This window comes from Petromyzon marinus, chromosome 10 (genome assembly GCF_048934315.1).
Source record: "Petromyzon marinus isolate PM22_M1 ecotype Great Lakes invasive population chromosome 10, UKy_Petmar_22M1.pri1.0, whole genome shotgun sequence".
Lineage (NCBI taxonomy): Eukaryota > Metazoa > Chordata > Hyperoartia > Petromyzontiformes > Petromyzontidae > Petromyzon > Petromyzon marinus.
In genome coordinates this window covers 18,461,032-18,486,180 of record NC_133676.1, presented here as the reverse complement: position 1 = coordinate 18,486,180, position 25,149 = coordinate 18,461,032, and the positions used below count along the sequence as shown (strand labels likewise).

General features: G+C 41.2%; 1 protein-coding gene across 6 annotated transcripts; it reads right to left on the bottom strand.

The window, feature by feature from the left end:
- Nucleotides 1-617: 617 nt before the first annotated feature.
- LOC116940775 (poly(rC)-binding protein 3-like) lies at nt 618-23,984 on the bottom strand. Of its 6 annotated transcripts, none has more exons than XM_032950959.2 (13): nt 23,855-23,982; nt 22,010-22,114; nt 21,327-21,350; nt 20,867-20,899; nt 20,647-20,763; nt 19,894-20,028; nt 16,896-17,024; nt 16,477-16,557; nt 14,796-14,837; nt 14,583-14,673; nt 14,427-14,479; nt 13,756-13,925; nt 618-2,259 (listed from the first exon to the last, which is right to left on the bottom strand). In XM_032950959.2, the coding sequence occupies exons 2-13, from the start codon at nt 22,082-22,084 to the stop codon at nt 2,223-2,225; spliced, it is 987 nt and encodes a 328-aa protein (XP_032806850.1). In that variant the 5' UTR covers nt 22,085-22,114; nt 23,855-23,982; the 3' UTR covers nt 618-2,222. The 6 variants fall into 6 exon arrangements, with proteins under 6 accessions (XP_032806850.1, XP_032806844.1, XP_032806849.1 ...); XM_032950953.2 differs by lacking the exon at nt 618-2,259 and adding an exon at nt 7,307-8,668 and having other exon boundaries at nt 23,855-23,984; XM_032950958.2 differs by lacking the exon at nt 618-2,259 and adding an exon at nt 7,307-8,668 and having other exon boundaries at nt 19,894-20,025; nt 23,855-23,983.
- Between the last annotated feature and the right edge of the window lie 1,165 nt (nt 23,985-25,149).

The following is a 25,149-nucleotide window of genomic DNA, read 5'->3' as shown; positions in this document are numbered from 1 at the left end:
CATATTCAACAATTTGAAAAATGATACGCAAACTACTTAGTTGGAATTATACATAGCAATCATTGCCTCTGCTGTGAACACTTGTCAGGACCCTCATGGAAGAGTCATGAGACTCGGGCTTTCCTGGGTAAAAAAGCACAATAACCTGCATCGTGTACTTTAAGTGGTCTTGTAAAAGATCAGCATCACTTTTGAATTAACAAGTATGGTAGCCTGCATCTGTTATACAGCAGGTAGGCTAGCCTGTACAATTAGCATCCTGCATCCACTCCCCTACCCATATTGCAGTCATTCCAAGTTGTGCACTTTGTATGTGGCCCAATGGCATGCATGCCATATGATATTTCTTGAATGTTTGGCTGCTAGAACAGCGCCAATTTCCTTTGCTGTCCAGCCCCTCGTGTGTGCAGACCATTGGCCCATGGGGCACATAAGCTAAGAGCTAAGCACAAGCAGTCACAAACAACTTGTACCAAGAGCGGAGCAGTCAACCAGGTAGCAGACAACCAGTAGGGACGCGACATTGCCAGAAAATATAAGGATGAAGCATACATCCAGTAGGTTGTGGAAATGGCAGAAAGTACACACCAAAAGTAAATAATGGAACAGCCAACAAATACGAATATAAGATGTATTGGGTAGAAGTTTGCAAGTGGGTTACACTCCGGAAATTAAATAAAATCTAGTTGTGAAGAGACGTGCAATGTCCGTCCCTCAACATTTCACTTGTATGTTGAACTTCTTTGGCACTGTACATAGCCAACAATAATCGGAGGTGCAGGACTTGCTGTAACCTTTATGCATGGAAAAATTGTAGTTTTTCTTTACCATTCATGTCTTGCAGTTGAAACCAGAAGTAGGCCTCTCACAGGATGTATATTGCACGTTCTACAAACTGATGCATGCACAAGACGGTGGCTGATCCATCAGTCACCGAGTAGATGTCATTACATACAATATACAAAAGCCACTGCCTGCCACTTTAAATGAGATGCACTCAGATGTGCTTCACTGTTCCGAAGCGGTCGGCAAGAAACTGAGAGAAATGCGACACCAAATGTTCATGGTTATGAGCAATGATCGTCTCGTGACTAATTACCCCCATTCTACTTATGGAACGAAGTGTGGGGAAGGGTAAAGGGAGTGGGGGGGCAGATGTGGGGGGTGCAGAGGTGGAGCTGTGCGAGGAGCGAACCCGCCCGGCACATGGCACGGAAGAGTGTACGAGTGTCTTCACACAGGGACAGAGAAGTGTAGGCAAACAAACATATAGACACACAGAGGCACAGAGGCAGGCAGATAGACAGATACACAGACATAGGTACACACACGGGTAAAGGGATGGATATAGAGACAGAGAGAACATATACATAGAAAAAATAGAGACATCAGGCAACTGAAGGGGAAGGCAGGGTGGTTTGGTTGATTGGCAGGGTGTGTGGTGAGGAGTTGTAGTGTGATTATTGTAGCAGGATGTGGTGAAAGAAATGTGCTGGCTGTGTGGGCTGGATGGGTCAGTTCATGAAGTAAATTCCCATTACAATTCGGCTTTGATTTTGGATCTGGCAAATTAGCTAATTGAGGCATTTGCCAGGATATTCCAAAAGTGATATTCGATGCCTAACAGTGTATCTGCTTCTAGCTACTAGCACAGTAGAAAAGTATTTCCCACAGTACCATTACAAATCAGCCAAAGCCATACATCTCTGCTGCTGCCACATCTGCGTTTGCCATTTGGCCACCCATCTGCAGGGAGTTGGGATCAACTGGGAGGAACTCTCACTTGTTGTGACCGTCTCCTACATCGCTGTTGTGAAGAGAAAATCAAATGTACACATTGAGCCCAGTCACCACAGGCAACTTTAAAAAACCGATGCCATCACTTCATGGCAAACAAATAAACCACTAGACCTTTAAAATAAACAACACATCTTAAATCCTGCACCACTGCCACTTTCTGGTGTTCATTTTATGGTTTTTATTTGTTTTTTAGTTTAAAATCAAATAATTCCACTACATATATATGCGTATATATTTAGCATTCTGATCACAAAATCAAATGCTGGTATACAAAAAAACATTAAGAAAAGCTAGGTCTGTTGGTACATAACCACACAAACACATCTATTTGCTGGAGAACCGAGGACGAGGTGTAGGACGGTCAGGGAGGGCCCCCGGGCCATGGGAAGCAGCCGCGGAGCCCTCAGGGTGGGGGGAGTCTCTCACACATTCCCCATGCCAGACACCTCGGACGTTAGCCTGCAACAATAATTCAGAGCAGACACTTCAGGCAACACACTTGACACAATTCATATTCTTGGTTCTTTTAGTCAAGTCACGTAGATAGAAAACAAAATTTTTAAATTAAAAGCAAAGAACCCACGACATTTCGATCGCAACACAAGCGGTCTTCTTCAGGTGGAAAGAAAAGGAACCAAGTATATGAATTCCTGCAGTCACGAAAGTTTTAAGTCTAAGCTTGACACAATGTCCAAGCTGGAAAAAGTGATTATACAGTTATTCAATACATAAGTGCATTGCAGGCTAGGATGGTTTTAGTTTTTTATGTATCCTGTTTAAATTTTGATTTAAGACAGAGGTTCTTTGCAAGCCATCTGGCTACCATGAGAGATTCGTTCATGAGGCTATCCACATATACAAACACAGACAATTTCAACTGAGAAGATGGATTCTGGCTTAGCAATCATTGGAAGGATTTGATAAACCATTTCGGGTCTTAATTGATTGTTCACGCTTACGGTGGCTTTCAGACCGCATCCATTATTTTCGTCTCCCCCCTCCTCTTTTCCGAACATAGATGGACTCGTCCATCTGAATAACTGCCAAATCGCTCTCCGTTGTGCTAACGTAAAAAAACGCCACTTTTTTCAAATTTTCTTGCTGTGGTTTTCACACCTGATGATGATTGCTTGTGTTGCAGTCGAAACGTCGTGAGAATTTTATTGTTTTATATTTTTATTATTTTATTGTTTCCCTTCTACGTGACTTTACCGGAAGAACCAATAATATGAATCCCTGCAGTCACGAAAGCTTTAAATCAAAATATAAACCCCACGGTTCGCGAGCCAAATCTTTAGCAAGTTTCGTCCATAAACAGACAAAGAGACACACACAGACAGACACACAATTCCTTTTATAGGTAAGATTTGTATTATGCCGGACAAGTATAGTATAATTGACAGAAAAATCGGAGTTTAATTTATATAAGAATTTTCAAAATCTGTCATTCTGTTACTGCAGGGTATTACAATGAAGATTAATATTGGATTAAATGTGCACATTTTAATAAAGTGATTTCTTATTTTAAAATCAGTGTACAGTTTTCAGTCATGACAATTACCTGATGTAAATGCGTACATTGCACTGTGGAGTCATTTTACTATTTTGCTCAAATGTACGTGTAATTTGTGAGTTGTTTATGAAAAACGTACATTTGAAATATGAATTATATTTGCTGATATGATTTTAGTAACAAAAACGTCATGTTGGTTCATATTCACATATTTAATGTCCCAATATCTCATCAAAAAATCGAAATTCTTAAGTCAATGCTCATGGGTGATTTTAATCTTAATCTCAGAACTCCCTCTATTGCTTCCATCCTCTTTCCCTTTGTCACTCCTTCCCCTACTCATTCCTCTGGTAATATTCTTGGCCTCATTTTCACCTCCGTTGTTAAGCATCCCCCCTCTGATCCCTCCTTCCTTTCCCTCACCAACTCTCTCCACCCCTATCCCCCTGCCCATCCAATCCTCCGTCAATCTCCATGCTACCTCTCAACAAGTTATTTAATCTCCAGCATTTCCTCTCTCCTACCTGCTATATCTGATTTCAGCTTCCTTCATCCTAATTCAGCATCCACTACCCTCTCTAATGCACTTTCTTCCTTCCTCAACTCCCTGGCTCCCCTTCGCGTTCGGTCCCCTTCACGCAAGCCTCAACTCTGCATCAATCCCCTCCTCCAGTCAAAACGAATCCCTCTTGCACAAAGCTGAAAAGGTTTCACAAATCATCTCCCTCAACCAACAACCTGGCTTCATGTCATTCCACTTCTTATCCGACTTGGACAAAGCAAAGATTATTTTCTGGCCCTCATCTCCTCTGTTGCCCCTCATCCCCGTCAACTATTTTCAACTCCCAACAATCTCCTCCACAACTCTCCTCCAGTTATCTCTATCTTGTCCCTTCTGCCAAAGATTTCGCTCACTTTTTGACATCTAAAATGGACACCATCTGTACCTCCTTTCCTTACCCATCTCTCACTGTCCCATTCCATCAATCTTTTTTCACACATGCACCACAATACGACTCTAAATTTTGATTTAAAGCTTTCGTGACTGCAGTAATTCATATTCTTAGCTCTTTCGGTAAAGTCACGTTGAAGGGAAACAATCAAATAATAAAACAATATATATAAAACAATATAAATTCTCACGACGTTTCGACCATAACACACCTGATGACGACCGTTTGTTATGGTCGAAACGTCGTGAGAATTTTTATTGTTTTATATATATTTTATTGTTTCCCTTCAACGTGACTTTACCGAAAGAGCTAAGAATATGAATCCGACTCTACTTTCTCATCCTTTACTTCAACATCTCCACCCTACTTCTTATCCACTTGGCCTTCTTATCCCCTCCTCCTTCACACCCCATTTCCTCCCTCTGATTCTCCCCTACCTTGTTTGCCTATTCAATTCCTCCCTTCTCTTCTCCCTTTCTTATTTAACGACTTGAACGCCTGATCCACTCACGCCTCAATTAGTACATTCTGTACTACTGAGAGTAGGCTGAAACAGCCAACTCTCAGTACAGAAACATTTGTCAAACTCTGCACACGCCGGTCTTTCTACATTTTCATTCTACTCGACCTTACTGCAGCCTTAAATGCAGTTTACCATCCTACTCTACCCTTTCCTCTCTTGGAATCTCAGGTATCCCTCTTTGCTGGTTTCAGTCTCATCGCTCAAGCACCTCAGCAGTCTCATCCAGCCACGTCACTTCTCCCCCATCCCCCGTCACTGTCCCCAAGGTTGTGTCCTTGGTCACCTACTTCTTTCTCTCTACATCTCTCCTCTCGAATCCCTCATCTGATTGTTCAACCTTCCTCATAATTTCTTTGCCGACGACACTCAAATTTTCTTCTTCTCTTACACTGCTGACCTTGCTTCTCACATTTCTAGCTGCCTGATCGCCATCCAATCTTGGATGTCCCAGGACTTTCTCCCTATCAATCCTTCCAAAACCCAAATTATGTTCTTCCCTGCTTCCCATTCCCCTCCTCCCTGCCCTATCTTTCTCCCCTTTCTATTTTACCCTCGTCTCATCTGCCCATAATCTTGGCATCATCTTTGACTCCTCTCTCTCTCTCTATCCGACCACAAATCTGCCACTACCCATTCCTGTCGCTTTCACCTCTTCAACATTCTTAAAGTCAGCCCCCTCTGATCAACAAAATGTACTCCCTCATCTTCACTCAACTCGATTACTGCAACTCTCTCATGCTCAGTCTTCGCTATGCATTTAAACCATTCCAACAAATGCAAACTGCCGCTGCCCGGATCATCTTCAATTTCCCCTACCACTCCCACACCTCACATCCAGCAACAATGGCTTCCAATCTATTATCAGTGCCTTTCAAATTCCTCACCCTAGTTTAAAAATCTCGCTATGATCTCGCCCCAACGTAACTTGCTTCTTCATTTCATTCTACGCTCCTCCTCGCCCTCTGCGTTCACAACCCCACCTGTCTCTGCCTGTTCCCCCTCCTCTTTGTGCCCAATCACCATTCAGTTTTCTCTCACTTCTGGCCTCCTTATAATGGAAAGTTGCCTGACACGCCAAAGAATCTGCTTCACTGTCCATTTTTCATTCTTCCCAAACTCCTCTTCCCCATCACTGACTCCATCCCTCTCCCCAACTTCCTTACCCATTCACACTCGCTCATCAGTAACCACTCTTTCACTTTCATCATTGTTTATTTCACACATCATATCCACCATGTACTACCATCCTTCTCATCAACTCATCTCATCACACTATTCTGCTGTACAAATAGCAAATTCATTGTTCAGCGCATTGATCAAGGCACTATATAAATTAAACTAAGATGTTTTGTTGAAAAGAAAGCAACACATTAATTAATAACATCGTGGTCTTGAATATAAACATATATAATAGGTGATATTTGGGCAATGGCTCTTCATAGCATATAACATTTTATTGATGTTTTGAGATAATAATTTCTTGGTTTTATAATCCAGATAATTGACGCCATGGAAAAACCATGAATGTAAAATCGCAGTGTTTCAAATATCAGTCAGGAGTCACACTTCTTTAACAGTTAAAGGTTTGTCGTTGTCACAACATAATTAAAAAAATTCTCAACCTATTAAAATAAAAAGACCAGTTTTTCACACTTGGTAACTGACAGGGTAGTGTTGGAATCTTGGTTCTGGGGATTACTGTCAGTGTTATATTAAATGTCTCAACATAAATTGAATACTTTAGAAAATTGAAAGAGTTAATTAGATTTGAACATTTAAATCTGAAGCCTGTCTTTAATAACAGGCCACAAGCATGTATAGTCTTTGATTGTTCGCATTAAAGCAAGGTCAATTTGAGCCCATGCCAGTCCTGGGGATTATAGTATCCTATACTTATAGTATCTTTCATCAGATTGCTGACATTCTGTTATGCTGGGAAAAACCAAATGAGTCGCAATATTAAACTGTTAAGTGCAACAGCTATTGTTTTCTGGTAGGTTGCCAAGAGGGATATTCTCATGAGGACCTACAAAGGGTTATTCTGACATAAAAGCATAACCCACAGCACTCCCTGTCCAGTACTACACTGCTGTCATGTTTCAGCGGAGTAGCTTATACGTGGTGACAACATTGTTGGACGCCTTGGCAGGAATATGTAATGTTTTATCCAAGTAAGCAAACAGACTGATATCAACTGAGTCTCATCAGCAGTCTGTATCCTGTAAAGTGGTGTTGAATTGCTTTCCACAAACACAATTGTCTATTATTGAAGTGCAACAATAATTTTGAAAACTTGATACGTTGGGTTGGACGATAGTCGAAAGACAATGGTGAAAATTGCATGCTTAATCATCCTAAAACGTTGCATGAATTAATATTATTTACGGGAGTACAAATTATGTTAATCCTAAAGTAGTGAATGACCCATTTGTGAATTTACACGGACATGGTACACGAAATTACATATTAATTAAACTTGGAATACTGGTTCATGTTAAGACAACAGACTACTAGAACAGTGGTCTTACATTTTTAATCTTCTTATTACACAACAACCAAAGAAAATGCAGCTGCCAATTCACATATGGGTGGCCATGCAAAAAAGCACAACCGAGTTTAGTCGTGCTTTAAATTATTGAGATGCAGTACAGGTAAGATTATGTACGAGACAGAAGTAATACATGTACGTTTAAGCATATCACCAAAACCCAAAGGAAAGTCATGGTTTAAGGTTACAATGAAACATGCAACACACATGCCACTAACATACAGTATTTTCCTTAAGACGTAAAGCAACTCCAGCACGTAAAAAAATAAAATAATGAATGACCTTTTTTTCAAAAATTATCAGAATATTTATTTATACTGGAAGAATCCGATTAACTATAAAGCTCTTTTCACAGATGTCCAGATTAACTATGGGTGAGAATATGCTCTGCCCATTGCTAACATGTTAGATTTTATAAAGACCTGATTCTTGGTGGTGCTGTAGCTGACACAAGATTGAGCAGATGATACTTTTCAATTGGCCACCACATAGTGCAAGATACTTAAAAATATTAATTATATAATCTAAAACAAACTACCTCATATTAAAAATTGCTTATACATTATTTCCACAATAATGCTGAAATGTTTTTCTTTCCAAATACGTCAAACGTGTTCTGCTTGCCAATAATGCACAATGTAATTTAACGTTAAGATATGCAAGATGAGTGATTGTACAGCTTTTCTTTTCACATTCCTATTATCACAACATTGTAATAGTGGAAGGCAAAGCATCTGCATCATCATTAAATATAAAATTATTTAATTTAAATGTTAAAATGAAATGTTCAACTTCCACATTTGTATCCACTGTTGAAAAATTCAAACATCCGGGAATAAGGGAATTTACCTACAGTATCAAAAATACAAAAGGCTCGATTCAAGTCTGCTATGAACACATGTAGTTTACAATGCACATGTCCTTGTCGAGGCATAATTCCTTGTATCAAATAAACAACACTTATATCCCAATTAATGCTCATCACTGTCAAATGAGGGTTGTGCAGTAGTCAATAAGGCTTATAGCGATGTTCACTTTTGACGTCCATGTTAGCAGGGAATTTATTTGTTTGACCTTCCCCACTTGCATTGGAGGCGTGATCGCTTCCTGCCTGGCAGGGCTGAATCGTTGGGAGTGAAAGTGTGTCTACAAGGCCTGCTACAGGCAGCAACAGCGGGGAGCTGGGAGTAGCAGCAGCAGAGAGAGGGGTGGAGGGTGGGATGGAGGTGACAGCAAGGAGAGACTCCACTGGGCTGGGGGTAGGAAGGGTGCTGTTCAGTTGGCTGGACACAGGGGCGATAATGGGAGAAGGAGGAATAGCCAATTCCAGGCTGCAGGAAAAACAACACATGGTATTGAGTAAATAACATGGGACCACCTGTGTCACAGTACTCCATTGTCACAAAGGTAGCAACCACGCAAGTACATTTTGCCTTGCCAAAACGTATCAGCAGAAGCACAAAACACTTGCCAAATGCTGAAATCACAAGACTAATACTGCTGCACTTAGGTTTATATGTATTACAACATAAGAAATATCCAGTATAAGCGGGCAAAATAAAAATAGATTGTCAAGTACATAATTTATTATCAATATAAAATAAACCCTAAATACCGCAAATAATAAGTACAAATTATTAAGTAGTCATATACATCTCAAATTGGAAATATAGACGTATTACATTGTATTTTTCTTGTTGGTAACTGAAAAGAATCCACATCCACTGAGAGATAAAAATAACACATCTAGATGGAGGATTTTTTTTATGTACAGACTGCTTGCTTAAATGCCTCAGCAACACTCAACACTATCTTACACCACATCTTATCTTAACAATTTCAATGCCCTGCTGCAGTCTCGTCAAAGGACCCTTCCACCTGGCAGCGGTTCCTGTGTGGGAGCAATGTCTATACGGCACCAGCCTGAAAATTTACATCAGATTGCCAGTAGGGGGTGATGGCGCGATGTGGTATTCACTTTCAAGTAATTTGGCAGTAATTTATCAAATTTGGCCGACTACATATTAAGTTATACACATTAGGTACTAAGAGGCAATACCAGCGATACCGCAGTCCATTCGCTGGCACTGCCTCTTAGTACCTTTCACACGACGGTAAATGGTATGGTTTAAAGCATATTGTATAATAATAAATAGTATAATAGTGTAATGTTTAACATAATTCATAAGGCAATATATAGTATCGTAATTGCATAGTGTAGGAATAGGTTTTACCCTTTTAACTGGCACAAAAACTGACACCTTTATTCAAGGCATCATGTTTGCAATAACCACAACACAAGCAGTCAAAATGCAAACAAAAAAGACAACTCTGATAATATGCACTGTCCTTGAATTTGATTGGTCCACACCCGAGACAGCTTTTCTTAGAGCCTCGTCTCTGCTGTGTTGTGGTTATTGTAAACATGATGCCTTGAATAAAGGTGTCAGTTTTTGTGCCAGTTAAAAGGGTAAAACCTATTCCTATATCTTGTTTCTGGCAAAGGAGGTCTCAATGTAAATGCTCACCCCGAGCCCTCAATACTCTGATGGTGCGCTGTTTTTGAGTTGTACGCCTTTTGGCGTCTTCTGGTCCAACACCAATGGAGACGAGGCTCTAAGAAAAGCTGTCTCGGGTGTGGACCAATCAAATTCAAGGACAGTGCATATTGTTATCAGAGTTGTCTTTTTTGTTTGCATTTTGACTGCTTGTGTTGTGGTTATTGCAAACATGCCTTGAATAAAGGTGTCAGTTTTTGTGCCAGTTAAAAGAGTAAAACCTATTCCTATATCTTGTTTCTGGCAAAGGAGGTCTCATAATTGCATAGTGATTATACAGCAGTGTGGTATACAGTAGGGTTGGTAGAATAATGCATAGTGTAATATTACAAGTCTAATATTTGTATAGTCTAAAGTATAGGGTAGTATATAGTAACGCATTGTATAATTCAATGGTGGGGTTTGTCTATGGCAGTGTATATTACGGTGTACAGTTGTGTAATGTAGAACAAAGTTTAGTTGGAGGCATATCAATATAATGCATGTTAGAGCTTAGATTGGGCTGTGTATACGATTATACAATGTAGTTTAGATTGGAAGGTATAATATTGTAATGTATAGTAGTCTAGTTTATAACATAGTTGTAACGCAACACAGGACAGAGCAGCGCATCGTGGCTGTTTCTCTCTCCCCCCTCCTCCGTTCCGAGCATAGATGGACTCGTCCGTCTGAACAAAGCTCGTCGCTTTCCGTGGTGCTAACGTTGAGGAAAAAAGAAACCGCCACTTTTTTCGACAGAGAATTGTAATGTGTAACGACTTATTGTTAGTAGCTCAGCTGATGGAGAGTATATTGAGTTTATTGACAATATTGATGTAGTTTATATTTTAGTTTTTTTTATCAGTTTACTATATGGTATTCATTAGTGTAGTGTATACCCAGTTACTTTATGTTAATAGCTCAGCTTATTGGAGAATATATTGAGTACATTGATTATATTGATCTAGTTTATATTTAGTTCTTTCACATCGGTTTATTGTATGATAGTTGGGTAGTTGCAGTTATTTAGCGTCAATATACTAAATGCCTCTGTGGATATGTAAACTCTGACTTTAACATAGCTACTTCCGTGACCAGTTACATGCTAATCCCTCACACTAACATCATGCTAATCTCCCAGTTACATGCTAATTTCTTACTTTAACATCCTGCTAATCTATCACATTAACACAGCTACTTCAATGCTAAATTCTTCTGTTGATATGTAAACTCCTTTGTCAAGGCGCTTTGCTCCTCCCACCCAGCTTAAAATACGCTGCCAAGCTTAAAAGTGTTCATGGGAGCGCTGTCTTTCCAACAGTTGTTTCTTCACCTGAGGAAGGCTACTTGTGTTGTGGCCGAAACGTCGTGAGAATTTTATTTAATTGTGTTTAATTTTTATTATTTCCCTTCTACGTGACTTTACCGAAAGAACTAAGAAGATGAATCCCTGCAGTCACGAAAGCTTTAAATCGAAAAAAGCACATTGTTTTAGTTTAAAACATGCTATCTGAAAACAAATAAATCACGATGGGAGTTCCTTTGTGAATGTATTCATGCTTTGTATTTTTAACATTTTCGACCGGTTCCCGATATTCCTGTAACGTGTAAAACATGTACCGACACTGGCTTTTTGTATCGTGACCTATGTAACTTTGATTGTAACTATGATATTGTACTGTACAATATCTGTACCATTGCAGGATGTCCATGAATAAAAGCCGAAGGCCCTTCCTTTTGAAATATATCAAATACAATCGAAAATATAGATTCAACTTTTGTCGATACCTACAGTAGTGTGGCAATGGCTTGGGAGAAAATGTTCAACAAGCATCCCACCATCAATGATGTAGAAGCGTCAATGAGTGGTCAGATGATTGTATTTAATTCAGCTCAAGCCTCCCATAAATCACGTGACTTAAGTGTGGCCACCCCCATTCTGAACCCCTCCTCTCCCCACCCGCTGTTAGAACAGGCACTGCTCCATCCAACTCACTTCTACTTGATCCTTCCTTCTTGGGCCCCTCTCTTCCTTCCCCCTCATCATCACCCTCTCATCCCTGACATTGGCTTTGTCATTCCTCCTCCCCCTCTGCTCATCTTGAGCCGTGCACCCTTTGTCCATCTTGGGGACTTCCATCCCAGCATTCCCTCCCTATCCCATTACTTTCCCTTATTCCATGACATCCTTGACTCTACTCCCTCTGCCATGGTGTGCCATGGGTAACAACAAGATGTATTCATCACCATCCTAACCTACCCTATTAAAATGGATGCGGTCTCATTAAAATTGGCAATTTCAAAACTGCATTATTTAAATTGACAACTTGCATTAAAATGAGTCAGAACTGGAAGGAATGTAAATATACAAGTGACTATGGAAGGACATGTACCATAGAGAGCTGTGCTAGTTAACAGGCAAATTGAGGTGAGAATAAATGAAGCAGCAGCAGAAAGAATGGTACAAGTGCAGAGCAAATGGAGCATGATTACTACATTAAACATTTTTATGGTAGTAAGGGGGAAGAAAACAACAATCTTGAACTGGTAGATAATCCTAAAATGTACTGCAGCTCGTCCATTGAGAGGTTTGAAAATTAGGGTAAAAAACATTCCTACATGTTTCACTTGAGGAGCTTAACAGCAGCCTTCTGGATGATCTTCAAATATTTAGCTAAGAATGAACAAGAGGGTGTGTGATGGAAGGGGGTAGTCACAGGCCTCCGAGCCACAGGCCTGCTCACCAAATCAAACTAACAGCTATTATTAAGAGGCGTGTGGGAAAATGCAGGAGGGGCCGTGGGTTAGGGTGATGTGAAAAAACAAGCAAGAGCATCAGTGGCACCAAGATGGTGCTCAACGTGCCAAATGGTTGCACTCTGGTCAGTGGTATGACACTCAGTGGTATGACGCATGGCGGTATGCCAATTGGTGGTATGACATTAGGCGGTATGCCGCTCAGTGGTATGACATTCTGTGCTGAAATCCAGCAGCATGAAGTGGGTGACTATAAAAAAAATTTCCATGGGAACAAGCAGAAGGTACTATTAACAAGGCTCGGGAAAAGACTAAGTATAAATATATGCAGTTATACAAGTTTTCAGAAACCAAGGCCTCAAATAATATTTAAAATAACTACATTAAGGTCATTACAAAGACCCACAAAGACTACATCAAGTACCAACAAACACGTTAAAAGGAGATTCCAACAAGAGGACACGATCTCGCCAATCGGTTACAGCAACATCAGAAGATATTTTGTGAAAACTGGATTGTGTAAGTGTGGTGCAAGTATATAGCTTTAGAATTTCTCGTACACAAATGCTCATCAATTGCATTTCATGGTCAGGAATATCGTCTTAAACTTCATAATGCTATTAAGTGCAATTAAAGCTTCCTACACAAGGTTGGCACAGGTTTCCAACATGTCCTACTGTACACAACTTAATTTGCGATTTTACTTTGGTTTGGTGAATGTTTTTATTGCGTCTTTGAAATTTATATTTATTTCAGCAGCCTTTCTGTATTGGCCCAAAGTCTGGCTTACCCAAGTCTGGCTTCAGGTTTTACTGCACAATACAATTTACAGTACAATATGAATTTACATAACATCAACTTGGAGGCGCATCTCAAGCTGCTGAATGAGAAGTGGGGCGTCCACATCACAGGGAACCATCAAACAACAGGGGATATCTCTACATGTGATACTAGGAAGATACCTGGATGATTGTGGATTAAATCAGGCAAGTAAAATTTTGTAATTATCGTGAAGAATTTCCATTCAATTACACTCGTTCATATTGGTTGAGAACGCATACTTCAAAGGAATTATTAATCAACTACATTCAATGTTAATTTGTAAAACAATGATACAAACTTACCTTGCATTAATGAGGTACTGAGCCAGACTTATGTTGGCTGAGGATCCCGTAATGATGACCTGCCGATCAGTGGATCCCTCAATGGCATTGGCTATCTTAATCTGAGCACCAGACATTTGACGAATCTCATTGATTTTTGAGCCTTGTTTCCCAATGATGCATCCAATTAACTGCAACAGAAGTAATTCATAATTAAAAACAAGCCATTGAGCCAGTTCATACAGGAAGTCTCCACTCTGAGCAGGAAATCTATTTGACTTACATAGATTTAATGTAAATTACTGCACACTCTTTGGTTCTTTCGGTAAAGTCACGTAGATAGAAAAATAAATAATAGCTCTACCTACGTGACTTTACCGAAAGAACCAAAGAGTATGAATTCCTGCAGTCACGAAAGCTTCAAATCAAGATATAATTACTGCACAATTTTACAAAACATGTAACTAAAAATATAACGGCATTTAAAATGATCACGTCTTCCCACAGGAGGGGGGACATAAATTCTATCTGGCCTAGTGTTAGTGGTCAATCTGGGCCAAAGCTGGGGACCTGGCCAAAGCGTTGGTTGGTCAGGGGCATTGGCAGGGCCAAGGAGTCACAATACTGAGATGGAACAGAGGGAGACAAATATAACTGTACAGATTAAGTAGAATAGATAACATTTGACTTACATCATTTGGAATGCTGATTTCGTGTGTGCTGATTTGGCTATTCGAGTCAACACCTGCATAATAAAAACATGTAAAATGTCAAAATGTTATTCAGCACACTTTATGCGAAACGCTAGAAAGTAACGAGGAGCGCAGCAAAAGCGGGACGTCACATACCCTCAGCAGTCGGGGAGAAGCCTGTTGGGGTTTGCTGAGTCATAGGAGTGTATGGAGTGTGCTGCATAGCCAACTGGTGCAGCTTTGTCAGCTGTAACAGACACATCCAGTTTAATTATTTTACAGAATAACAGCACATGTATGCATTCTCTAAAACTTACAAAGGTGCAATGGTGTCACTAGACCAGACATTTGCTTTTAAACTTGACTTACATCTGGATTGGGGATAGCATACTGTCCTTGAACTGTGTAGGCCTGTAAAGAAAATACCAAAAACATATACTGAATTCCAAGAAATACTATTTCAGAAACACTTGATTTGGCACAACTTGCTGGCTACAATGTCGACATATTCCAAACATGACACCATGGGCCAAGTAAAAAGTAATTGTCTTTAAGCTCAACTAAACATTGGGAGCATATTATTCTGTGTTGTTCACCCAAAGACAGTAGGACATGTACAGTTGTGGAAAGTCAAGGGGCCAGTATGACATATGGATGGATCAGTAACAGTCATTAATTACATATGTAGAAAACCTGCAAAGTGTGCAAAAAAGCATAGAGTTGCATGCTTGGAATTACATGCAGAAACAGAATGAAACACATGTGGATTAGATAACATTGCAGGTTAATAACATCATCCAAACTATTAAGTAAAAGTAATTTGGCAGAGAGGAGATGTCGCCAGAAATGATTGCCAATGGACACCAATAACATTGGCAGCCAAGGAATCAGAATCTTTATTTACACTGGAGGAATCCAATGAGCTATGAAGGATAGAATGGATCCAAGAGGACATGCTTGAGGAGGAGAAAGAGCGATGAAGATAGTTCATGTAAGGTCAGAAATGTATTATTGCACTGCAGGATCGTGAGAAGTGGCGAAAGCTTGGGGAGAGGCCTTCATTCAGCAGTGGATTGACTATGGCTTATGATGTTGTTGACAGGGGTCACTGTCCTAACGCACAACTACTGCGAACTTCCCACAAAATGACGCTCATTTACAAATGGGAATTGAACTTGGCTTCCTCAAACTGTGATTCGACTGACAAATCACAATCCTAACAGGCTGGATAACACAGGTATTCCAAAAGCAATGAAAAATATGTGCCTAAGGAGGAAAGTTTTCAATCAATGAATATTACCTGCTTTGACAGACTAATATGACACATGCATGGAGAGATGCATTCTGCAAATTAGATTGAGAGACATGTCAATTGTCAAAAAAATTCAGTGAGCTTTGGTCGGACACATTGCCAGAAGGTGTGATGGCCGACGGATGAGACTGGTGATAAGTGACAACCAGGGGAGAGATCATATCCGTGATGGCCACCAAAGAGGTGGAGCAATGGGATTAGCTCATGTGCAGAATCGAGATGGATTGTGGGATCACAGGAGCATAGGGAGTGCTGATGATGTGCGGAGGCCTTCATCCAGCAGTGGGTAGAGCAGGGCGAAAATATGCACTTATGCGAGCATTATAAGATTAAGCTATTAAAAATTTGAAGCTTACAAAACTGGATAGTAACAATTAGTAAAGTAAAGAATGTATTGATTGCATACATACATTTCCACATTGTAATGGTCATCTTACGGAATACCTGATGCAACTCAAGGTCTGTGAAGATGGGGACGCAAATGCTGAACGCATTCATGCATCAAAGAAACCTATAATTTCTATCCACCATAACGGATTTAAAATGAGCATCTCACAGTTGTGGTAAACAAAAAAAGCCAGCATGTGGGAATGTGTGTACGCAGAGTGTGCCAACACTGCATAATCCCAGGATTTTAATACGAGCAATCAACTGCAATTAAATTAGCTTCTCAAATTGTAGTGTCTACACACGCACATGTACTGGTGTTGCCTTGCACTTAAATGAATGTCCACTTACCTGGCCTCCAGCAAAAATAACCGGATTGTTGGTGGTGGATGTTTTGGGGCGGTAAGGGATCGTGGCACCCTTAGGAGGAGACTGAAAGATGAACACAGCACAGTGCATCATCAATAGCTGACCATGACATGAACTTGTGTGAAAAGAGCATAACAGACGAATATTAATACAATACCAAACAAGCAAAACATAATGCAATACATTCAAAAAAGGAAATGATGCGTCCTTAGAAATACTTTCCAAACTGCCTTTGGTTCCACAACATAACACACTAATATGGAAACACAGACAGCATATTCATTTTTTACTGCCCTTATTTAGCATTGAAAAATATATAATTTAAACAAACCTACAGCATTTTCCGAATTACGCAAATAATCATATCAAGCACACACTGTATTAGCGATGTAAAAACGGACCTCCAGCATAACAAGGCAGATCTGCCTCATGCACTGCACGATGGCATCTGGTGTGCCAGAGATGGTCACAGCCCGCTCGGTAGAATTTGGCAGCAAATCTCCAGCCACCTGGACTTGGGCACCTGTTGACTGTAGGGAAATTGCAGACGACCACCATTTAATAAGGAGCACAAAACAACATTTACGACTGAATCATCGGGAATACTAAGCAGAGTTAAGAATAGACAGTGCTTGGATGGGCGGCCAGCATGCACACCAGGCTGCCATAGGCGGTAGCAGGACACCACGGTGGTCAGTAGAGGGCAGTGCAGCAAAATCCGCTTTTGTTCTGTGTGTCTACCCTGTATAATAAAGTATGGTCAAATAATCCCCACAACCCGCACGGTGCGATGAGGCCCTCATCAGCAGTGGCTTCAACAGAGGGCTATACAAAAAACACTTGGATATTGTAAAGGCCATTCATATTTTGTTCTTTACTGACCAATTACTAATCATAGAATATATAATGGTATTGTAGAATGATTTTTTTTTACATTTGCAAATAAATTGTTTTCATTAATGCTCTAGAAAAGTGACACAAGCAGCACTGGCATAAAGAGGTGTATGGAGTGACAGTGAAATTACTCGCGCATCAAAGACGCAGTACAAGACTTGTTGTACATACATTTTTAAAATGGTTTTAGCCCAATTACTATTATAATAGGCCAGAAATGTGTGTAACGAACGTGACGTCACTCCACATGCCTCACCCGCCCCCCCCCGTCATTAATAATAAAATTATCATGAACGGGTGGATTTTTACACTGACGCGGAAGAAGGTCGAGCAGAAAGATATTTTTTTTCACAAAGTCGCTTCAAATATGACGTTTCTTTACAGAAAGTCCAAAATAAATCTACGCAGCAGTGCTGCATCGGTACGTGAGGACACTGCAAAATAGACCCCCCCCCCCATTAATAATCATGAGCGAGTGGATTTTAACACTCCCGCAGGTCGATTGGAAAGACATTTTTTAACGCAAATTAGCTTTAAATTTGACGTTTCTTTGTTGAAATGTAATCAAATCAATATTTCTACGCAGCAACGTGTATTTGGTGTCTTTATTTATTTCTTCAGCACCTGAAACAAAAGGTAAGTCTAATTTTTGCTTCTTTTATTTATGATAAAAGTAGCCTATAGCCCAGGACAGGTGTATTGCAGTCAATCTGAAATATTCAATCGAAAATAATGACCCGCTCCTGATTATTAATGAGGGGGCGGGGCTGGGGTCCACATGAGTGACGTCATCATTCCATAATTATTGATGAGGGAGGGAGCTCCATGTAGAGTGACGTCATCCGCTCATGATTATTAAAGAGGGAGTTTGTCCCGCGCGTAACGTCACTCCACATGCCGCACCCCCCGTCATTAAGGTCGAACGGAAATACAAAATGTATTCGCAAATTCGCTTTAAGTTTCACGTTTCTTTATTGAAAGTGAATCTAATATATAATTCTACGCAGCAACAAAGTGGATTTTTTCTTCAGCACTTGAGACAAAAGGTAAGTCTAATTTATGCTTCTACATTTTGGTTAAATAGACATTTCTCGGTGATTTTCCAGATATTGTATTGCAATCCAATTTATTTGAACCCCAGCGACCGAAAGCAGAAGAGAATAAAGTATCAGAGCAGTGAATTTGAACAAATTGAAGGTCAGTTATATACAGTGATACAGTGAAATGCAGTGAAGTGTTTTATGATATACTTTCGTGCAAGATTCACTGCCATTCAATTTACACAAGATACAATTATACGCTCATTTTTTTCATAAATATTACAGCTTCCGTCCTAGGACGGGCAAATAGGCTAGTGAATAACATAAACCCATATCTATACAATAAATGCTTAGCTTACTTGGTGGCATCCAGGTAGAGATTTCCATTTCAGATTAGTCAGCATTGTGATTGTAAATAAATATCAATTATCAATACAAGTGAAAATACAATGGAAGACATACGTCCCTTGATATTAGGAATGGATGCATTCCTGCTGTCAAGTTGTCCGTAATGCAGAATGCTGTATATCGAACATTATTTTCCCAATCACTTCCATTATGTAGACGAGTATTGTGAGTAACCAATGAGGGGGTGAACAGAAGGAGGTGCGAGCGGGTTGACAGTCAACCCGCTCGCACCGTCACAGGTTGTGTAAGGGGCTTCGGAGAGCACCTTCGGGAACAAAGGCGGGGCCGAGCTGGGGGCAGGAGCCGCCCAAGGGGTTCTTAAGGGGTACCCCGTGACGAAGGCGGGGTCGTCATGGGGAGCCAGGGTAAGGATCGGCTGAAGAGGGTCTGCCTCCTCGTCGCGGAGCGGTGTTGGCTGAACCCCCACTCCAGGCAGACGTGTGGGAGAGCCAAGGGTATAGCCGAGGGTAGGGTCCCGTAGTATTCAGTAAAGGGTCGGCTGGAAGAGGGTCTCTCTCTCTCTCCTCGTCGCGGAGCGGTGTTGGCTGAACACCCGCTCCGGGCAGACGTGCGAGAGAGCCCAAAGGGTAGCCGAGGGTAGGACCCAAATAGTATTCAGTGTCCGGGGTAAAGGACCGAGATAGAGTGCACCTACACTGGTGTGAGTGTAGGATGTCGAGTGTGAGAGTGTTTTAATAAAGGGCAAAGCCCTTATAGTATTCCCCGGCTCCGCGTGAGTCTACTGCACAACAATTATATCAGTGGAGATGCATTCATAAGGAACATATTTCGGCTCCAAGATGTAATAAAATCATACTTAATAATGCAGACCTTTTTAAAGCATATTTAATAGAAATGTTGTAACAAAATGTTTTTCTCAAAATAAGTCGAAAAATTTAACTTGTACATTACTTACCAGAAACTATGGTGAAATGTGCTTGCTCGAAGACAAATGACAGACGATGCATTGCTCGATTTCCCCCCCCCCCCCTAAAAATGCAGCAAACACAATGATGTTTGTCTTTCCACATTGCGTACACGAGGGAAGCCTCCTCACCTCTCGCAGCTCTTTGATCTTGTTCCCGCTCTTGCCAATGAGAGAGCCGCACTGGCTGGCCGGCACCACGAGGCGCAAGGTGACCGGTGGGCGGTTCATCACTACGCTGTTCGCCATCGTGCTGATCATGTCCTGCTCCATGTACACATACGCACCAAGCGCACGTTGTTATTATTGTTGTAATTATTGCGAGTGCTTACCCAGAAAAGCCTCACCAAGTCTCAACTATTTTCAGGAGGGTCCTGCAAATTTTTTGTAGTCGGAGGCAACAATTGCTATTTTCCCAATAAAGTAATTATCTGGAAAGATTTCAAACGTGGCATATTATACAAATATTTCATGTAAATAATATTTTTATGCTAATAAAGCAACTTATTGAAGGCCCTAACAGCAGTGGGAGAGGTGTCAAGCTTCCCTACCCAGGTTCCTCATTACCATGTTATGGCTGACTGTAGCCACTGTTTCAGGAATTAGGCCCACATAAACATCTATTTTGATCAACAATTTAACGTTCAAACTTTCGTCATTTAAAGGTTTGTAAAAATACATTCTTGATTATATGTCAAACCCAACATCTAATTTCATAAAATATATTCTCTCAAAGGCAATTATTGCTCTTTAATACAAATATTTGATGCTTAAGCTGCAAATTTCCTAAATGTGTGAATTCAGAAGCTTACTTTCATGTGTTAAATATTGTCATATCACGGCCTTAAAACAGATCAACGGAAAGTATTTCTGTAGCGGTCATACCTCCTCCAGCTTGTGGGTCATCATTGTGAAAGCACGGAAAATAGCCTCGGTGGGACCAGTGACCGTGACAATACGCTCAGGACAGTTCCCATCCGAGATGTTAATACGAGACCCGCTCTGCAAGTATAAACACACCGCAAATCAGCCCCCACCCTACAGGATCGCACACTTCTGCTGCATCGATACACACTTTGTGTTGGTATGAACAAAGAAACATTACCTCATCACGGATTCTCTTCACAAAATCCCCTTTCTGTGAAGTGAATGAACGAGAGTTCACATAATCAGGTACATGTGCAGGTTATAGTGAATAACTAATTTAATCTGTAACAATATTAAACATTAATTCTATTGGTGAGGACCAGAAACACAATTGCTGTTATCCATGAATGTCCAAAGAGATGCAAATATGACCGCCACACAACAAGACAGCTGCTCAAGGCAACTTGGGAGGATACCCTTGGGATACCAAATTAATCCTAAGCCTTGGTGCTTCTTTGACTTGGTACATGCCTTGTACTCACATCACCTGCTATATGCAACATATCTAAACTTTGTAATTGTAACTGTATGCAGTACAATTAAGAGAGCTGTACATATTATGTTCTAACATTTATCCAAGCTAGATAATGCTGAACTGAAGATATGTGAAAACATCTTAAAAGCAATGTGAAACCCACCTTGCCTATGATGCTTCCCACTTCCTGTAAATAAAAGAAAAATATATAAATCAGTACAGAGGCATATAAAAGTAGTGTTGTTACTGTAGACAACACTGACACAAATTACAACTAAGAATCTAGTGAGTGGGCATGTATGTATGCTGAACTTCTTTCACACTGTATGCAGCCAACCGTGCTAATCGTAGGTTCAGGACAAATGCACAACTGTATGTATTCATTAAATAAAGACTGTATTTTACACAATAAATGAGCAAAGAATATCCTTAAAATGTTCCTCCACATGAAAAAAATTACACTTCCATTCAACTACAAAGCCTTATTCGAGTGCATAATTTCAGAAGCATCGGTTCAATATTTTAAAGAGAGGGTCCTTGCCTCTAACATCGGGAAGTTCATCAGCACTTGTTCAAGCAAGCCTGACTGCTGATGAGGCAATGTGTGACAAGACCAGTCCAGAGTTTCTTGCATTGACCCAATGCTGCTGAAATGATGCACTCCCAGAAAGCCTTGTAGTTGACAGGAAGTGTACAAAAATATTGTATGCCTTTATATGGATGGACAGGTGTGTGGAGGGAGAGTCCTGTGAACAACGTCCCACGGCCTTGCGGGCCGCCTGCTAGAAACAAATTAAATTGGATGCCAAGTCAATGTTGTGAGGTGATGCCTGGTGCTTTCTTTACCTTGCTGTGCATGAGAAGACGAATTGTAAGCGTCACATTAAGTCCACCCTCGGCTTGGCCACCGAGATGACTCATCTTGTTTTACCACACTCTGCAGGGTTACACCTGGTGGTACAAGCACAGTAAATATTATTTGGGTCTTTCGGTAAAGTCACGTAGAAAGGTTCAACGAAAACAAAAAAAACTACGTATCGATCGCAACACGCAAGCGGTCGTCATCAGTCAAGATTTAAACAGTAAATTTCAGCTTGGAATTCACTGTTACCAGAAGGTTAAACATTTCAACTTGTCTTTGTGCCTGGAATTATTACAATGAATCATGCATAACTGCTATGTCATGTGATTCGGAAACATGGACATTACCTAAGACAATAGAAAGCGTACAAAGTGGATAAGTGTTCAAAGACGCATAGAGGTGTACACTTTGAATTTGAGAGATATAAAGAAGAACAAATGGATCAGTCAACAAACACAAAGAGATCGTGTTCATCTTTATCCAGCAGTGGATAGATCATAGCTGATTATGATTAATGACTTAGGCATATCCCAGTCTCACCCATATTCTATTACCAAGAAAGATGCGGGGAACCAGGCAGCGAAAGGGAGGCAAGCATGGGCTTGGGGGATCAGTGGGGCTCAAATGCCCTTTGTTAATCTTGTGGAGGAAATTATAGATGTGCTTATGTCAGAATCCAATATCAGAATTGGAGTGATGTAGGGCGACAGAGTGGGTTAGTGGTACACTTATGCCACACAATATTGTGCTGGGTTCGATTCCACTCAGATGCATGTGTAGAGTTGGTATGTTCTCCCCCTGTTCTGCATGGGTTTCCTCCTATAGCTAAAAAAAGTACAATGCAACTGGTACTGCCCAAACATCCCAAATCTTAAACATGATCTGCAAGTTACTGAATTGGTATCAGACCTAGCAATATCGCCCCGCCACTGTTAAAACTTGACAGGACCCTCCTAAAAAAAGTATCTAAGTGGTCTAATTTACAAGTCTAGTTTTGGGTGCGGAATTTTAGGAGGCAGTAAAGAGTTGCACTAAGCAAGATGAGACGTAACAAAGGCATGAATTTGCAGCATACTCATCGCAGAAGGGTTGAGCCTTATCAGAGGTAATACAAATTTGGAGATGTGATGTAGAAGTCTTACAAATTAATATAAATGTGTTGGTCTTCTTCTCTGAATTTATACACAGTACTGTAGTTACACAGCACTGTACACAGTACTTTCTAACAAAGCAGTCTTTATCGTTCGTGCTGCACTTACAGCACCGCTGCGACAAAGCACTTTGTAGTTACACAGCACTGTATTTATATATCACTGTAGTTACAGTACTGTTCTTGCAGCACTATAGTTATACATCACAGTACTTACACACTGTGCTTACGAAAAAATCCGCAGCACTGCACAGTACTGTAGTTAAACGGCACTGTCCGGTTCACACAAATGAACACAATAGGCAACGTTTCTGCCAATGGCCATTCGTCATCGTCCCCGTACAGTAGCTATTGCAGCGCTGTGCAGGAGTCACACTACACCGGCCCCCAGCGCCGCGCCTATCGACCCCACATCGGCCACGTTTCTCCGGCCGTCCCGCGAGCACTCGCGAGCAGCAGCAGCAGGATGCGGGGGAGGAGGAGGCCCGGGCCCTGAGGATCCGCCGCACAGGCCGCTATCGCCGCCGCCGCCGCCGCCCCGCGGATAGATGGGGTGGGGGGCACGCGAGCCGGGTATCGGGGTGGGGGGCCAGAACGGTGAGCGGGGTCTGGCGGGGGGGGCTCACCTGGCGGGCGGGGGGGCGCGGGGGGGTTGAGGGAAAGGGGGGGGGCCACGAACCTCGCGCCGCGCTCCGCACGTTCGTAACGCACGGCCGTGACGTCAAAACACGGCTCCTCTGCATTGGCTCGTGGTTACCACGTGATACCGGCATTCGCCCACGATTGGACTGTGACCAGTGGCCGAATTTCGACAGCGGCACGAGCGGACCACGTGACGGCAGTGCGCGCGAGGGCGGGGTTGCGATCACGTGGGCTTCTCCCCGCAGAGCGCGCGTTTAGCGCCTCGGCCACGCCTCTCGCCACACCACGTGACCGACGAAGGGCTCCCCTTGTGTGACGTAACCGCCACGTGATGCGTAAATGTTTAGGAATGACCTCAATACTTGTCCGGCATAATGCAAATTTTACCTTTTGATTTAAAGCTTTCGTGACTGCAGTAATTCATATTCTTTGCTCTTTCGGTAAAGTCACGTTGAAGGGAAACAATAAAATAATAAAATATATAAAACAATAAAAATTCTCACGACGTTTCGATATCATCAGGTGTGTCGGATTGCATCAATTAATTAATTTTTAAACGGTGTATTTATTTATTTAAAAACACGTCAGCGCCACGCGCATCGATTTGGCAGTTTATTTAGAAGGACTAGTCCATCTATGTTCTGAAAAGAGGAGGGGGGAGACGAAAAATTAATGTATGCTGTCTGAAAGCCACCGTAAGCGTGAACATTCAATTAAGACCTGAAATGGTTTATCAAATCCTTCCAATGATTGCTAAGCCAGAATCCATCTTCTCGGTTGAAATTGTCTCTGTGCTTGTATATGTGGATAGCCTCATGAACGAATCTCTCATGGTAGCCAGATGGCTTACAGATGGAAAAGTCAATGTCATGTGAGCCTACTGAATTATAACAATGATCTGCCACGGCCGTTGTGTTGGTCCTACCGTGTTTAAGGTCTGCTAAAATAATAGACGCTTAAGGTGGCTTTCAGACCGCATCCATTATTTTTCGTCTCCCCCCTCCTCTTTTCCGAACATAGATGGACTCGTCCATCTGAACAAACTGTCAAATCTCTCTCCGTGGTGCTAACGTTAAAAATAACCGCCACTTTTTTCAAATTTTATTGTTGTGGTTTTCTCACCTGATGATGATTGCTTGTGTTGCAGTCGAAACATCGTGATAATTTTATTGTTTTATATTTTTATGATTTTGTTGTTTCCCTTCTACATGACTTTACCGAAAAAACCAAGAATACGTGGGGTTTATGTTTTTAAAAGTACCCGAATACCACGCAATAAGCCTCCGTCAACTTTAAAGTAGTTAAATGAACAATTTTGTGCTATTATTTATT

Coding starts and splice junctions, on each gene's coding strand:
- LOC116940775 (XM_032950953.2), bottom strand. CDS start 22,084: ATGAGTCATCTCGGTGGCCAAGCCGAGGGTGGACTTAATGTGACGCTT. Junction 16,558..16,895: donor TCTGCCTTGTTATGCTGGAG/GTCCGTTTTTAC, acceptor TTCATCTTTCAG/TCTCCTCCTAAGGGTGCCAC. Junction 14,838..16,476: donor TTATTTTTGCTGGAGGCCAG/GTAAGTGGACAT, acceptor TTTTCTTTACAG/GCCTACACAGTTCAAGGACA.